The 14309-nt window shown below is 61.2% G+C and overlaps 2 protein-coding genes across 5 annotated transcripts in view; one reads left to right on the top strand and one right to left on the bottom strand.

The window, feature by feature from the left end:
• Positions 1–400: 400 nt before the first annotated feature.
• On the bottom strand, positions 401–8917 carry REXO4 (REX4 homolog, 3'-5' exonuclease). Of its 2 annotated transcripts, none has more exons than XM_082403550.1 (8): positions 8551–8917; positions 6787–7121; positions 5206–5343; positions 4805–4998; positions 3530–3618; positions 2431–2505; positions 1831–1963; positions 401–1211 (listed from the first exon to the last, which is right to left on the bottom strand). In XM_082403550.1, exons 1-8 carry the CDS (start codon positions 8776–8778, stop codon positions 1108–1110), a joined length of 1296 nt encoding a protein of 431 aa, XP_082259676.1. In that variant the 5' UTR covers positions 8779–8917; the 3' UTR covers positions 401–1107. The 2 variants fall into 2 exon arrangements, with proteins under 2 accessions (XP_082259676.1, XP_082259677.1); XM_082403551.1 differs by having other exon boundaries at positions 1831–1905.
• The window catches only part of ADAMTS13 (ADAM metallopeptidase with thrombospondin type 1 motif 13), a 32601-nt gene continuing 27208 nt past the window's right edge, over positions 8917–14309 (top strand). The window contains exons 1-3 of one of the 3 annotated variants that reach the window (XM_082403542.1): positions 8917–9108; positions 10269–10581; positions 10945–11011. In XM_082403542.1, the coding sequence (XP_082259668.1) occupies positions 10483–10581; positions 10945–11011 (166 nt within the window). In that variant the 5' untranslated portion in view covers positions 8917–9108; positions 10269–10482. Of the gene's footprint in view, positions 9109–9200; positions 9542–10268; positions 10582–10944; positions 11012–14309 lie in introns of those variants that run through there. The other 2 variants (XM_082403544.1, XM_082403543.1) reach the window with 2 other exon arrangements.

Genomic DNA, 14309 nt, shown 5'->3' with positions numbered 1-14309 from the left:
CCCGTGTCCACACTGGGCCGGAGTAAACCCTGGAGGGGAGGAGCAGTGAGACCTCTTCAAAGAGCAAATTAAGTAACAGAAATTACTCGTTATTGGAGTAACGAGACCGTCCATGGAAACAGCTGACCTACTGTTCTCCTTCCAGGAGCTGGTTTCTTACGCACAAAGTGTGCTTCAGAAGCTGGAAGAGGCCTCGCAGCGCAGCTCCGACGGCGGGCAGTAGGCCTGCCCCAGGCAGCCGCCCGGGGAGCTCCGCCTCTCCCTCCTCATGCTGTACCTGCCGGGGCGCCCAGTGCGGCAGGGCGTCTCCTTAGGGGTGGGGGTCAGGGAGAGGTGTCACCCAGGACCAGCAGGGGGACACAGCAGTCCCCTCAGACACTGAGCCTTCACAAGCTCCAGCTCAAGTAAAAACCTGCGTTTACGTCACACAACCTCCTCCGTGGGTTCGGACTTTCTGTACAGCCGGCGGGGGCTCAGTACAGCCCGGCGCGTCACACGCTCCACTCACTGCAACCGGCTGCTCCTGTGCCAGAGAGCCCCCCGCGCCCGGGCCCGCCCGTGGTCGGAACGTCCACCCTAGTCGGGGAGGCGCCCACCTCTGCAGAGAACCGTCGTCACCGCACTGGGCAGCCCGAGCTCCCCTCGCCGGCTGTGGGCCCCGACCCGCAGTTTAAACTTGTGTGCAGGGGGTGAGAAAGGAACCACTGAAAACCCCTCGACGAGGCTGCCGCCGGGCTGCCCACAGCCGCGCAGTCCAGGCTCGAGTCCGCGGAGTTCTTTCCTTTCCGTTGGCCAAGGCAACGAGGGAAAGGGGCCTCCTCAGGGGAAGGCGCCGCAGACCTGGGGACAACTAGGCGCCTCTGGTCCTGGGACCCGGGGAGCCCCCAGGGACAGCCCCTCCTCCCGTCCCACGTGCGGGGATGAGTCTCAGATGCCACAACCAGACGGGAGACGTTCTGCTCAGCAGCGAGCACGCCGCGCGCCCCTGCTGCCGTGATTCTGAAACTTTTCCACAGGGTCACTGCTCCGGGGGGCCTGCATCTGTCCGGTGACTTGGTCACAGCTGCCCGTGAGCGTGGCACAGGACGGGGCCCCTGCTAGGCGGCGTCACCGTGGGCCTTGGAGGCCGGGGGCCGCCGGTCTCGGGCGATGCTCTCCCACTCCTTCTTCACCAGGACGTACAGCCTCATCGCCGCCTGCGCATCCTGAATCTGGGGGACACGGAGCGCCACCGTGACTGTCCCGCCGGGCGACAAGCACGGCCACGTACATGCCAGTCCATCCCACGGTTCCCGAGCCCTGGCATCAGACGCGGACGAGTGAAGGAGAAAACTGACGAGGGCAGTGGTCCCGCACCACGGCCCTCACCGTGCTTCCGCGCCCCAGCTCACGGGAGGGAGGGACCCAAAGCGAAGGGATGAACGTGCTGCCTCGTGGGTGCTCCGACACCACAGAACTCGGAAGGAGACGGGGTGCGGGGACGGCAGGCCCTGAGCCTGATGCGGGGGCACAAGAGCCCAGCGGCTGGGCTCCGCGGGCCAGCGGCCTCACGCGCAGTCCTAGAGGGCCTGCAATCCAGACTGGGGCCTTTGTCTCTGACTACCGTACACCAGCAGCTTTCTGGTGTGAAGTATTAGTTAAATGTAACCACTGAGAATTTAACCGACACCCTGCAGGCCCGCTGTGCCATGTCATTTATCATGACCAGGAGCCTCCTGAAACAGAAGCCGCCCAAGGCCCACTGTGTTCGTCTTCAGGTGACACTGCACCTCGCGCAGGAGGCCAGGCACAGCCCCCAAGCCCGAGGACTGTCGCCCGGGACACACTCACCGAGCAGTGCTCTGCCTGCTGCACCCGGATCCCCAGGACTCTCTCCGCAAGCAGCTTCAGAGACGGCCGTCCACTCTGCCAGGGGAGAGGGCAGCGCACAGCCACGCTCAGGTGGGGCCTCTGTAGGCCCTGCCTGGGCAGGGGAGTTGCCCGCTGAGCCCCGACCCAAGTGACCTTCAGCATCCCTCCCACCGGAAATGCCCGCGGCCCTGCGGGCTGGTGACACCCGGTCAGCCCCTAGAGGAGGACCAGGAAAGGACTCTGCCATCTCTGCCTTCCGGCCTCAGGCCGCCCTGCTCATTTCAAGGGCAGCTCTGCCTCTGGAATAGACACGATGGCGGCTTCTTGCCCGCAGTCGGGGGTCTAATCACAGAGATCAGAGAGTGGAACTCACCTGCCCTCAGCGACACTAACTTTAAAGGTGGCATTTGGCAGAACTCTTTTTCTTCTAAGATTCCTTTTAGTTTTAAAGGTTAAAAGGAAAAACCAAACGAAACCCAACACGTTTCCTCAGTAAGCCGGCCTTCAGGGACCAGAACCGACGATCACGTGAACCGAGAAACCGAGCTACGCTGTACGGAGCCGCGCGGTTCCAAGTACCTTCACTTGGCTCCGGAAAGGTTTGTACTTCTGAGTGTCCCGGATCTTCTTCTTCGGGTGACCGAGAAACAGCGCCTGGAGGAGAAAACAGGATGGGCGTTTTGTTGTTCATCTGCAGCGGCAGATCCCTTCTACCAAACTCCAACACATAACACACGTGCACACACAGATAAAACAAGCACTGACGCGAGCCGGAACTTCTGAGGGAACATCACCATGGGAAAGGTGATGGAAGGACCACACGGGCATGAAAACAGCCTTGAAACCGGGGAAGCTGGAGACTCGTCACCAAGGAGCCAGCAAGCGGCTGGAACGCGAGCCTGCGCAGGTCACCAGGGACGGGGAGGGCGCTAGGAGGGAGCACGAGCTTCCGGGGCCCCTGAGGTGAGAACGTTTATGACAAAACGCGTCTCTGTGGGCAGAGGACTTGTTGGTTTTTAACAGTTCAAGTTTTACTTTCTCTTCTTATTCGGCCGCGCTGCGCGGCTTGTGGGATCTTAAGTTCCCGACCAGGGATTGAGCCCAGGCCCTGGCAGTGAAAGCACCAAGTCCTAAACACTAGACCACCAGGGAATTCCCTCAAAATTTACTTTTAAAAGACATTTAAGACCAACTTTTATGGGTCCCTGAAACACTGGAGGCTGCCAAGCTTCCAGGAAACACCGTTTGAGAAGCTGCAGGCCCAGGGAGGACAGTCTCCCACCCTGCCTACCCCGAGCTTCTCGTCCCAACAGGTGGGTCAGCTCTGCCCACAGCAGGGACCCTAAGGGGCAGAGGCTGAGCCCCACCCTCTGGGGCACGGGAAGGGGACCCTCCGAGCCTGCCTGCCGCCCGCCGTGCTGGCCGCCACGGGCCGGCCTGGGACACGGGGACTGCCCAGTGGCTCCGGGGATGATCCCCGACAGGAGGGGCTCTGCCCTGGGAGGAGCGGCGGCCCACCGGGCGGGTGAGGGTGGCAGAGGCAGCGCCCGGCTCTGCCTACGAGGGTGTGCAGGGACCCGCTCCCCCAAGCTGACACGGTGGGCGCATCACCCAAGTCACGGAGAAAGCGCGACCGCCTCGGACACCGCGTTACGTAAGAGGCGCCCGGAGCCGGCACCTTCAGGTCGTTGTGCAGCGCGTGTCCGACTAGAATCCGGCCCTTCAGCAGGTCTGCCACCTCCTTCTGGACGACTTCAAATTCTTCTCCTGGAAACAAAACAAAGAAGCGGTTTTTAGTGACGTGTCCATCACTATGGTGCTGAGCGAGAGGCCCCCCCGCTTAGAGCTGCGAGGACCGGCAGGCGGGCCACTCCGCTCAGGAGGGTGATGCCGAGGCCGAGGGGCCGCCCCGCACCCCGACCGGGGAGGAGCGGGGGGAGCACACTCACGGCCCCCGGCCAGGGTAATGCCGACAGCTGAATCTAACAGTAAGAAACCAGGGCTTGTGTTTGACGTCTTTCCAACCGGAGACAAAAACGAGGTGGGGGTGGCCCTCGCCACAGACGGTGAGAAGCCCGGCTCTAGACCCTGGGCTCCGGAGGCAGCTCTGCTCGCTTTTTCGGAGCGGACCCCTTGGGGCCACCCCCTCCCCTCACGCCCCAAGGGAAGGGCTGCAGCAACTGCGCTTGGGCCCCGTGCCTCTGCCCACCCGCGACCCAAGCAGGACCGGCAGAGCCTGGGTGGAGATGTGGTCGGGCCCTGGGGCTGATGATCGGCCGGGCCACCTCGGGGGCTGTGCTCCAGGGAACCTGAGAGGTGCGGAGAGCAGAGAGGACGCAGCCAGAGGACGACAGAGCCGCCGCCTCAAGCCCCTGCTCCCAGGACCTCCCCAGGCCCCAAATCTGGGGCCCCCCCGGGGGCCTCTGTGCCCTCCCCCGACAGCCTGTCCGTCGGCAAACCCTACGGGCTCAGCGTCCAGGCTGTGTCCCGAGCTGGGCCACGGCTCGCTGCCTTGCACAGCCACCTCCCCGACCAAGGGCACAGAGGACGGGCTCACGCCCCACCCCCGCGCCCCGCCCCAGCCGATGCCCAGCGCCGAGGCCCCCCCGGGGGAACCCGCGCCAGACCAGGCCCCTTGCTGCCCACGGCCTCCCCACGGCTTCCGAACCCTCGCGTAGGCCTGGGAGCCCCTCCAGCCTGTCCCGCCTCCCACCCCTTCCCCACCCCACAGCAGCCTCTCTCCGTCCGGGAACACTGTCCTGGTCTTCAGGTCGCGTGGCCAGCAGGCAGCAAGGCCGATGCAAGCAGGCGCGGAAGCCTCTGAGCCCACCCGCCCGGGAGGGAGGAAGACTGCCGGGCTCTCTCTGCGCCCGCGCCTGCAGCACAAAGGGCCGCAGGGAGACACGGAAGGCGCTCCAGCCGCCCCCGCCGCGTGCCGCGCTGAGGCACCCACCCTGCGCCAGGTCGTCGGGCCGGATCCCGCTGACCGCCGTCCTGTAATCAGTCACCGGCTGGGTTGGCTTCACGTACTTGTCGTAAACACACTTCCCGTACTGGTTCACCAGGGACACGCGGGCCACGATGCTGTCCTCCCCCCTGGGGCCCGTGCCCACCATCTCACAGTCCGCGGCTAAGGCTTTCGTCAGGCTGCAGGGGAACCAAGGCTCCAGTTCAATCCACCCGCGGGACCCAGGAACGGGCACCACCGCTCAGTAACGTGACGAGGACGGGTCTCAGCCGGACGCCGAGAGGCGCCTGCCCAACTCAACGGGAGGAGAGGGAAGTGGGCCCTTCCTGAAGACCCCGCCCCCGCCCCCCGAGGCGGAGCACGCCCCGCGGCCCTGCCCCGCGTACCCGCCAAAGGCCCGCTCCTTCACCAGCGTGATGCTGCTCTCGCTCTGACCCAGCCGCTTCCTCGCTATCCTGGCTGCCTCCGGGCCGACGGCTGCTTCGATGTCCGCTGGGTCAACGTTGTCAAACCAGATGTCTTCGCTAAAAGGCAGAGGGGAGAACAGGCTGAGCGCAGGCAGGCGAGCGGGGTCTGCTCTTAGGGCAGTCCGGCCCCAAGTGCCTGGCCGCCAGGCCACCGCTCCGGCTATTGTGATCATCTTGGCACTTTCCTTTTTAATTACTCATTAGGAACTTCCCTGGTGGTCCAGTGGGTAAGACTCCGCACTCCCAATGCGGGGGCCTGGGTTCGATCCCTGGTCGGGGAACTAGATCCCACATGCATGCCGCAACTAAGAGTCTGCATGCTGCAACGAAAGATCTCGCATGCTGCAACCAAGACCGGGCGCAGCCAAAAAATAAATTAAAAAAAAAAAAACACTCATTAGCTGAAACTTAGGAACTACAGAGCAACAGAAAGAATATAAAATAGAAATAAGCCCCCCACCTCCACTCAGGTGTACCGGCTGCTAACATTTTCTTCTCAATTACAAAACTAACGGTTCAGTTAGGAAACATTTAAGAACCTCACAGAAACACGATGAGTGCAGAACATAGACACAGAGCCCCGCCACCTCGTCCGCGGGCCGAGCCCTGCAGACAGGGACGCCGGGCGGGGACGGATAGCAGTGGCTCGTGACTGTGTCTTTCGGGCTCAGCGTCCCTGTCATCTCTTTAGAGACGGCCTCCTGAGCTCACTGACTGGACGCGCCCCTCTGGCCACCTGCCCCCACAGGCTTCTCCCTCCTTGGATGTATCCCAACCACACTGAGGGAATTACTGAAATAATTTCAGTGCACCCTCTGTCCCCCTCGAGACAGAGAGACCTGTCGTGACTGCTCCATTTCCAGAGAGCGTGCCTGGCGTGGCGACTCGCGGCAGGCACTCCAACTGTTCTTTCCTGAAACCTTCAGCGATGGCGTCCTCAACCCCAGGCAACACACAGCCGGACTGACTTACAAACGCGCCACTCCTGGCTGAGCCATTCAGAGGCAGCCACTGACTTCTGGTCCTCCCCGGGTGGGTGACACCACAGGGTTTGCTGAGTAACCACCAGGCACTGGGTCAGCGCGCTGCAGCTCACAGACCCACCGCGGGGAAGCACACTGAGGCTGCGGGCACGTCGGGAACTTGCCCCAAGCCACCCAGCTAGCAAGACGCGGGAATCGGTTTCACACGCGGGTCCCTGTGGCTTTGGCGTTCATTCATGCCACAAACCCTTCCTTGGGGCCTCCCACGTGCCAGGCCCTGTTCTGGGCCCCAGAGACACAGCAGCTATGAAACAGGCTCTGTCTCCCTCGTGCCCACGTTCCGGGGAGACAAATAGTCAACAAAGACACCGACAGCACCAGGGTAAGGTGACGGAGGGGCCAGCAGGCTCGGCCTCCTTAAGGAGACAGGCCTTAGTCGCTGTGACCTGGCTCTCGGCCAGGACGCTGACCAGGCCGAGCCGCTCATCACAGCCGCGCCAGCCCGGGCGGTACTTACTCGGTGGGCGGGGCCGGAGGCAAGGTGGCGGTCACCTCCCCAGCTTTCCACTTCTTACGTTTGACTTCTCCTCGTTTCGGGGAAATGTCATCATTGGTCCTTTTCTTCGCTCCTTTCTCATTGCGCTGTGCCCGGATCTTCCTGTTCATCAGACGTCCTGAGGGCACAGAGCTCCCTGCGGCCTTGGGGTCTGTGTTTTCTGTCCCCATCTCATCTCTCCTTGCTTTATCTGAGATCACTTTCCTGTTTTGTTGGACACTTTGGGGCTGCTTTTTGGAATCCGTCTGAGAGAGAACAAGAGGCTCTTCCGGGGCCTGTGATTTTTGTTTCAGCAACTAACGGAACCCAAGATAAAATATGCAACGCATTTTAATTTGGAAAACACGCACAAAGGATTAAGAAAGCTTCTACGTGTGTGTGTGTGTAAAAGCAGCCTGTGTCCACGTTTGGAGCTGATCCCGTCACGGCTCAGGCCAACCAGCTGGTGCATGGCAGCTACTTCCGTGATCAGATTTCTTGGTTTGCTACTGCTGTGAGGGTCTCAGGAAGAGAGGGGCGTGTCCAACGAAAAGTGGCTGAAAAAGGGCTGGCAGCCGCACCCCCGCTCTCCTACACGGAGGGCTGAGGTCTCCCAGCCCAACCTCCTCTTGTGTGCAGGTCCCCGGTGTGGCCATTCTCAACACGGTTAAGACCCTGCTACCTGGCAACCAGCTGAGTGATCAGGTGGGTTTCTACTTACCTGTTCCCACAATGTTTAAAGAACAGAAGAATGTACTTTCTTGTATGAACTGGAGAAAACGCAAGGTTTTCTCCCTAATAAATATCCCTTTGCTTGCTTAGTTTTGCTTTACTTACTTGAGCGAAAGAGATAAAGTTACAGCTCAAGAAGTCAGAGAACCCGGGGTTTACCGGAGGGAAAATTTCATCGGCTTGTGGGTCAAGACAGGAGAATGCTTTGGACTCTGCCCTAAGATGCCCGGCTGTGTTAAGAAGCTCACAAGCTCTTCTGTTCTCGTTCTCACTCTGAGGCTCCCTCCGTAACAGATTTCAGGAACTAAGAAGAGACTCTGAAGGTCAGCAGTAGCAAAGAGCACAAACTCGCGCCCCACGGTGTGAATCTGCACCCCAGTCTGCCATCTGCTAGCTAGCTGTGCGACCTTGGGTCAAGTTTCTTAAACTCTCTACCTCACCTAGAAAACAGCGATAACAAGAGCAGCCAACTCCAACGGAACTGGAGAGAACTTATCAGTGAAGCACAGCAAACAGCATTTAGGAGACAATAACCTATAACCTATAAGTAAGTTTGGACCACTGATTCCGAGAGAGACAATAGGTACAACACGGCATTACGAGCAGGGACTTGGGCGTCTGACTCCTGGTTCTGCTGACCCGGCTGCAAACCTGGACACTTAAGGTAACCTTTCTCGCCCATTTCCTCGTCTGTAAAATGGAGATAATTAAGGACTCTATCTCAGGGCTGGTTAAATAAGAACACATGTAACTCAGCCGGCAGCGTCTGCACATTTTAAGAGCTCAGTAGCCGGCGGCAGTTGTTGTCAACTCTCACCTATTAAAGGTCCAGGATGTTGCCAGAATCCTGTACATCAAGTCCCTGCCATTCACTGGCCTGCGAGCTCGCTGCCGCCCTCAACAGGCCACCTCTCGGTGAACCGCTCAGTCCACAGCGTTCACGCCAATCTGCGCTCCCCTGGGCCCCACAAGCCCTTCTCCGTTTTTTCATCCGCGGGGCCCCCGCGGCCTTACCTCCTCCTGCAGCGCCTTCCAGTTTTGGGAAAAGTCCTCCGGTGCCTTTGGAGGTCGCACCATCACCACGCCGGGGCCGTTTCCCGGCTTTCTGCCTGCTTCTCGCGCTTTGTTCTTCCAGAATCTTTTCTTCCTGTTTTTCTTCCGATTCGGCTTCTTGACGAGCCCGGGCTCAGGCGCGGGGTCGCCCGGGGCGCACTCGGGGGCCAGCACCCTCGCTTTCGCCATTCCGGCACCGTCCCAGCCCCCGCGCCCATCCACGGCGGCGCCGCGGCCCCGGAGCCGAGCTCTGCTCGCCGAGCACAGGTCCCGCCGGACCCCAATTCGCCGGCAGCGGGGACAGCAGCGGCCCGAGAGCCCGGAAGCCGCCCCGCGCGAGTCTCCGCACGTGAGCGCCGATCCCCGGAAGTGCCCTTCTCTCCCCGACCTGCTGGAAACCGGGCCTTCGCCTCTGGTTCCGCACGGCCGGGAGCAGGGCGGGGCTCTTTGGCCCCCAAAGAAAAGGGCTGCCACCCCGGCGAGCGGCGTCCGCGGTCAGCGGCCCAGGATCGGGTTGGCGTAAGCCCGGGATCTCCCCGAGGGCCGGCCTGGGGCCGAGAAACATGAGCGCCGGAAGGGAACTGGGGGGGCCGCCGTCGGTGTAACACCGAGGCCCGGCCGGAGGAGGGCGGGGCAGGCGGCCGCCAGGGGGCGCTGGACGGCCGGGCCTGGGAGCGGCGGGTGCGGAGCGGACGTGCAGGGACCCCGGGCAGCTGTCTCCCGCCCCGCGGTACGAGCCCGGCGCATCTTCCCTACGCGGCGGGGAAACTGAGGCCCAGGGACGGGAGGGAGGACCCCACGTCGCACAGCCTGCTTTCCCAGGGCCGTAGTTCAGCAGCATCCGATAACAATGATAAGCATTGTAACAAGTGTTGTACTGTATTATTTTGTGTGACAACAATGGTAACAAGTCACTTGCACACCATGCCTTGGCTCTGGATCAGCGACACAGGTGAGGCCTCCACTTCCCCAAAGCTTCCATCCCAGGCTCTGTACGTGCGTGGTGGCCTTCAGGGAAATACAGATGATAAATCAACAATTTTGGATAGTAGTAACTGCAACGAAGATGATGAAGTGAGATAACTGTGGTATGGACTTGAGGAGGAGTAAGGCTACCCAACAAAATGCAGGATGCCCAGAGAAATAGGAATTTCAGATAAAGAATAATTTTTAGTATAAAAATGTCCCATATATTAGCTGCAATTTGGGGGGCATACTTAACACCAAAAAAAAAAAATCCATTGTTTACCTGAAATTCCAGTTTCACTGCTGTCCTGATTTTTATTTTCTAAATGTGACACCTCTCCCTGGGGGACCACTTAGATGGTGCCACGAGGGAAGTGACATTTGAGCTGAAACTAGAGCAGCAAAGCACTGGGCGTATTTGAGGAACGGAAGGCAGGCTGGGTGGGGGCGGTAGCTAAAGGTCTGTGAGCACTGTGGGGACGGCTGGGGAGGCAGGCAGAGGGCTGGTGCCACCGTCCTGGTTCTGTGGGCAGCCGTCGGGTGCAGGCACAGCGCAGGCAATAGCTGAGAGGGAGGGAATGAGGACAGGAGAGCGGGGACAGGTCATGGAAAGCAGGGTGTCCGTAGGAAGCAGGTGTGATGGTGCCTCAGCCAGCCGGGAGCCACAGTCACACAGATGGGAGATGAATCCCACCCCTGCTCTGTGCTCCCAGGCGCAGGACCAGTGGCTGTGCTCTGAGCCAAGGCCCAGCCCAGCGCAAGGCCAGGCCGCGGCAGGAGGAGCCTGCAGGCCGCCCAGCCCCTCGGCCCCTGCCCTGGGAGGAAGCGCCCACGAGTAAACACAGCCTCAACGTCCAGCCCAGCGGGTCTGTCGCAGTCCACGCCGGCCAGATTGCAGTCACCACAGCGTTCTCCCTTCCTGGGAGGATGAGTGAGCTTCGCCTCCAGGGGAGATGTGTGCGGGCAATTCTCATTTCTGTGCTCCTCGTCCTCCTGGGCTGCTGGGGACTCCCTGATTTCCGGCAGGTGGGTGGATCCGAGGGCTGCGGTGCTGGGGGAGCCCCGAGAGCTGGGAACCTGGGCTCTGCTGGGTGCTGAGGGTGGGTCCCTGGGGGAGAAGGGGCTGCCCCACAGCCCTTGGGCCAAGTGGGAGGAAATCCGAACTTGGGGTTCAGGGGACGAACTGGGCTCACTGGAGAGGGAGTTGGCCTCGGTACTGTCCACCCACCTGATGAGGGGCGGACCCGGCTACGCCGGTGTGGGTGGCTTGCCCCCTCTCCATCCTGGGCCCCTTCCCCCCTTCCCCCCCACCCCCGCCTGCTCCTTGTCTTGCTTCTCCCCCACACCTCCTTCTCCCTCGTCTCCCCTCACTCATTGTTTCTCCCACAGCAGTTTCTTCAGGCTTTGGAGCCAGAGGAAGTGACCGCTTACTTTGGCCCTGACGCTGCCTCCGAAGGTACTTGTCCTGGCGTCTTCCTTGCAAGGGGAGTTTCTCAGAGCCTGCAGGGGGCATCTCACCCTTGGGTCAGGGACCTCGGCTTTTCAGTGGCTCAGCTGAGAGGAGGTCAGCTGCTGCTGTCACCCTGTTAATTAGTTCCGTTACTTCCTGCCAAGTCGATAAAAACTGGTCTGGGTGTCCTGGGCCGGGCTGGGGTCGTGACCCTGGGATTCTGCTCAATATCTCAAGGGAATGGGCACTAATTAGTTGGTCTCTTCCACCCCTGGGCCTCCCTTTGGGCCGACTGTCAGGAATTCTTGCAGTTTCTGGCCAGGACGTAAACATTTATCTTTTCTGTGAGACACAAGAAGGGCGCTGGGTCAGGCGCCAGCCAAAGCCTTTTCCTGTCGCTCGTGGGCCGTGTCTGTGGACTTCTCCATGGTGCCAGCCCCCTTTCCGAGTAGGGCCATTGGTGATCCAAAGGCAGGTGGGGACCAGAGGCAGGGTAGGCTAGTGGTCAGGGCGGAGGGAATTAGGGGTGTCCCACTCGTGCCTGCCTTCTCTGTGGTCGGGGCCAGATGCACGCTGAGCGCTGGCTGGGGTCGCGCTGCGGGCAGGGGGAGCTGTGCTGGAGGGCCGAGCAGGGGGGAGCGAGGGGCCTCCTATCTCCCGCAGCGCCCCGATTCGACGTGGCCCCGCTCACCTGCGTCCGTGAGCCCGAGCGTGAGGCCGAGGACGGGCGCGGGGGGCTGCTCCCTGGCAGCCCTGGTCGCCCCCCCTTCACCAGCGAGCGTGTGGTCGGTGCCTCCCTCCGGCTGCTGGGGCCCCCAGCCCTGCCTCACGGGGGGCCTCGCCCTGCCGCCCCCAGGCGCAGCGTCCAGGCTCTCCTTCTTCTCGGGCTGTGTGGTGAGTGGGCGCCCAGGCCGGCAGCAGGGGGAGGTTGTGCCGTGGGGACCCCAGTGGGGCAGAGATGCCTCCGAACCCCCGTTGCACAGCCAAACGTGAGCGCGACACCACTTGGACCTCAGCCAGACTCTGACGCCGTGGGGGCCTGTTCCTCACAGGCTCAGAAGAGCCAGCTGAGTTTCCCAAGGCCACCCAGCTAGCAGGCGGCAGAGCTGGGTGCAAGCCCGGGGAACAGGGAACGGAAAGACGGTGGGCCTTGCAGTCAGACCTCTGAGCTCAGACTCCAGCTCTGCGCCTTCGTACAGGCGACCTTGGGCCAGGCACTCCCTGGACGTCAGTGTCGTCACTGATGGGACTTCCCAGGTGCTCCAGTGGTTAGGACTCGGCGCTCTCACTGCGGGGGCCTGGGTTCAATCCCCGGTCGGGGAACTAAGATCCCACAAGCTGCAAGGCCAAAAAGAAAAAAAAAAAAGAAAGATTAAGAAAGAAAGAAATGGTGAAGGCTGCAGCACTAGCCTCTTGGGTATCTTTGGGGACTGTCGCGCGTTGTCACAATGCGTCACTGAATGAGCCAGAGCCATTTATATCATAACCACCCCCCTCCCCACCCCGTTCCGAGGTCAGGAGGCCCAGCCTGGGTTGGAACAGATGCCACTCAGGGCCCATCTGGTGACGGGCAGTGCTGTTCATTAGCGCGGGCCTAGCTAGTCCCTCAAGATCCCCTCCATTCTTGCACACGCGGGGCCCCGCCGGGATCTTTACCAGGCCCTGCAGACTGGGGCCTGGAGGCCTTGTGCGTGACGGGGACTGGAAACGTGGCTGGGGGGCCTGGCAGCAGGTGGTAGGCAGCGAACGCAGCCCCCAGAGGGCGTGGCTTCCCCACTGTTCCACACAGGTGGGCTCTCGGACCTTGGACTTGGGCAGGAGCCCTTGAAGTCCATGCCTGGTGCTGTGATGGCCCTGCATGGGGGACGGGGCCGTGTGCACCAGGCGGCTCTCTCTCCTCCAGGAGGGCGACATCCTGGTGGGTGCAGACAGGTTCTATATCCAGCCGTTGAGGAGGCGGCACCGGGAGCTGGTGCCTCCCTGGGGTGGTGCCCAGCCCCACCTGATCCACAGGCCCACCCCCGGGGGCACCCACGGTTCCAGGTACAGCTCCTGGGAGAGGGAGGGCGGAGCTGCGTCAAGGACAGCTCGGCGGGAGGGACCAGCTCTCCTGATGCCTGGGCCCAGCTCCACCAGCCACCTTCGTTAGCACTCAGGGGGAGTGCCCAGCTCACGGGCAGGCCAGGAGAACGCGTGGCCACCGGCTGTGGCCCCAGGCCGTCTGCTTGGTGGACGGGTAGACCTCCCGCCTCTGAACAGCCATTCACAGTTTACAAAGCGTGTTCACAGACGTGCACCTTGGAGCCTCGGGCGGGCCGAGGTCAGCGGTTCCTGATAGTTCCGATGCTGCAGATGGGAACCCAGAGGCCCAAAGATGGGACGTGGCTGCCGCAGGCCTCCAGGACAGCTCCAGGGCATGGGCAGGATCGGGGCCGGCTCTGCTGCCACCACGCCCGCTCACGCCTTCCCCAGGCTGCGCCCGGCTGCAAGCGGGGTGTGGTCCTGGGCTTTTCTTGCCATCTTGGGGTGACCCCCTACTCCAGTGTGCGCCCAGCGTGGGGCTTTGGGGTGACCAGAAGGACATAAAAGCCACACAGTAGCTGTCTCCTGGCCTCGCGCTGCCCCGAATGTCCAGGCAGCAATGGGATCTGGGCCCGGGGGGTGGAATGAAACGTCTCCACCTGAGACGGCCATCCTCCCAAGACCCGGCCGCCTCTCTCCTGTGAGCTGCCTGAGCTGTCAGTTCTAACGGTCACAACGTGAGTGACATGCGAGAGCTTGGGACCTCTCACCCTCTGAGAGTGTTTCCTCCCGAGGAGCTGGGGGGGCCGAGATGTCCCAAATGAGCTGGTGCGTGTCTAAGGGCGTGAAACCGTGGGTGCTGAGGGGCCAGCTGCAGGAGGGCCAGGGCAGAACTGCCCACTCAACATAGAAAACTAGCTTATGGTTACCAAAGGGGGAGGGGGGAAGGATAAATTAGGAGTTTGGGATTAACAGATACACCCTACTGTATATAAAATAGATAAACCAACAAGGTCCTACTGTATAGCATGGGGAACTATACTCAAGATTTTGTAATAACCTTGGACTTCCCTGGCAGTCCAGTGGTTACGACTCCGCGCTCCCAATGCACGGAGTGCGGGTTCGATCCCCGGGCGGGGAACTAGAATTCTGCAAGCTGCGCAGCATGGCGGAAAAAAAAAAAAAAAAAAAGATTTTGTAATAACCTATAAGGGAAGAGAATCTGAGAAAGAATAGACGTATACGTATATGTACAACTGAATCACTTTGCTGTGCACTTGAA

This window comes from Balaenoptera borealis, assembly GCF_965194805.1.
Source record: "Balaenoptera borealis genome assembly, chromosome: 8".
NCBI classification, from domain to species: Eukaryota; Metazoa; Chordata; class Mammalia; order Artiodactyla; family Balaenopteridae; genus Balaenoptera; species Balaenoptera borealis.
The sequence above is the reverse complement of the archived record's forward strand: the minus strand, read 5'-3'. Positions and strand labels throughout refer to the sequence as shown.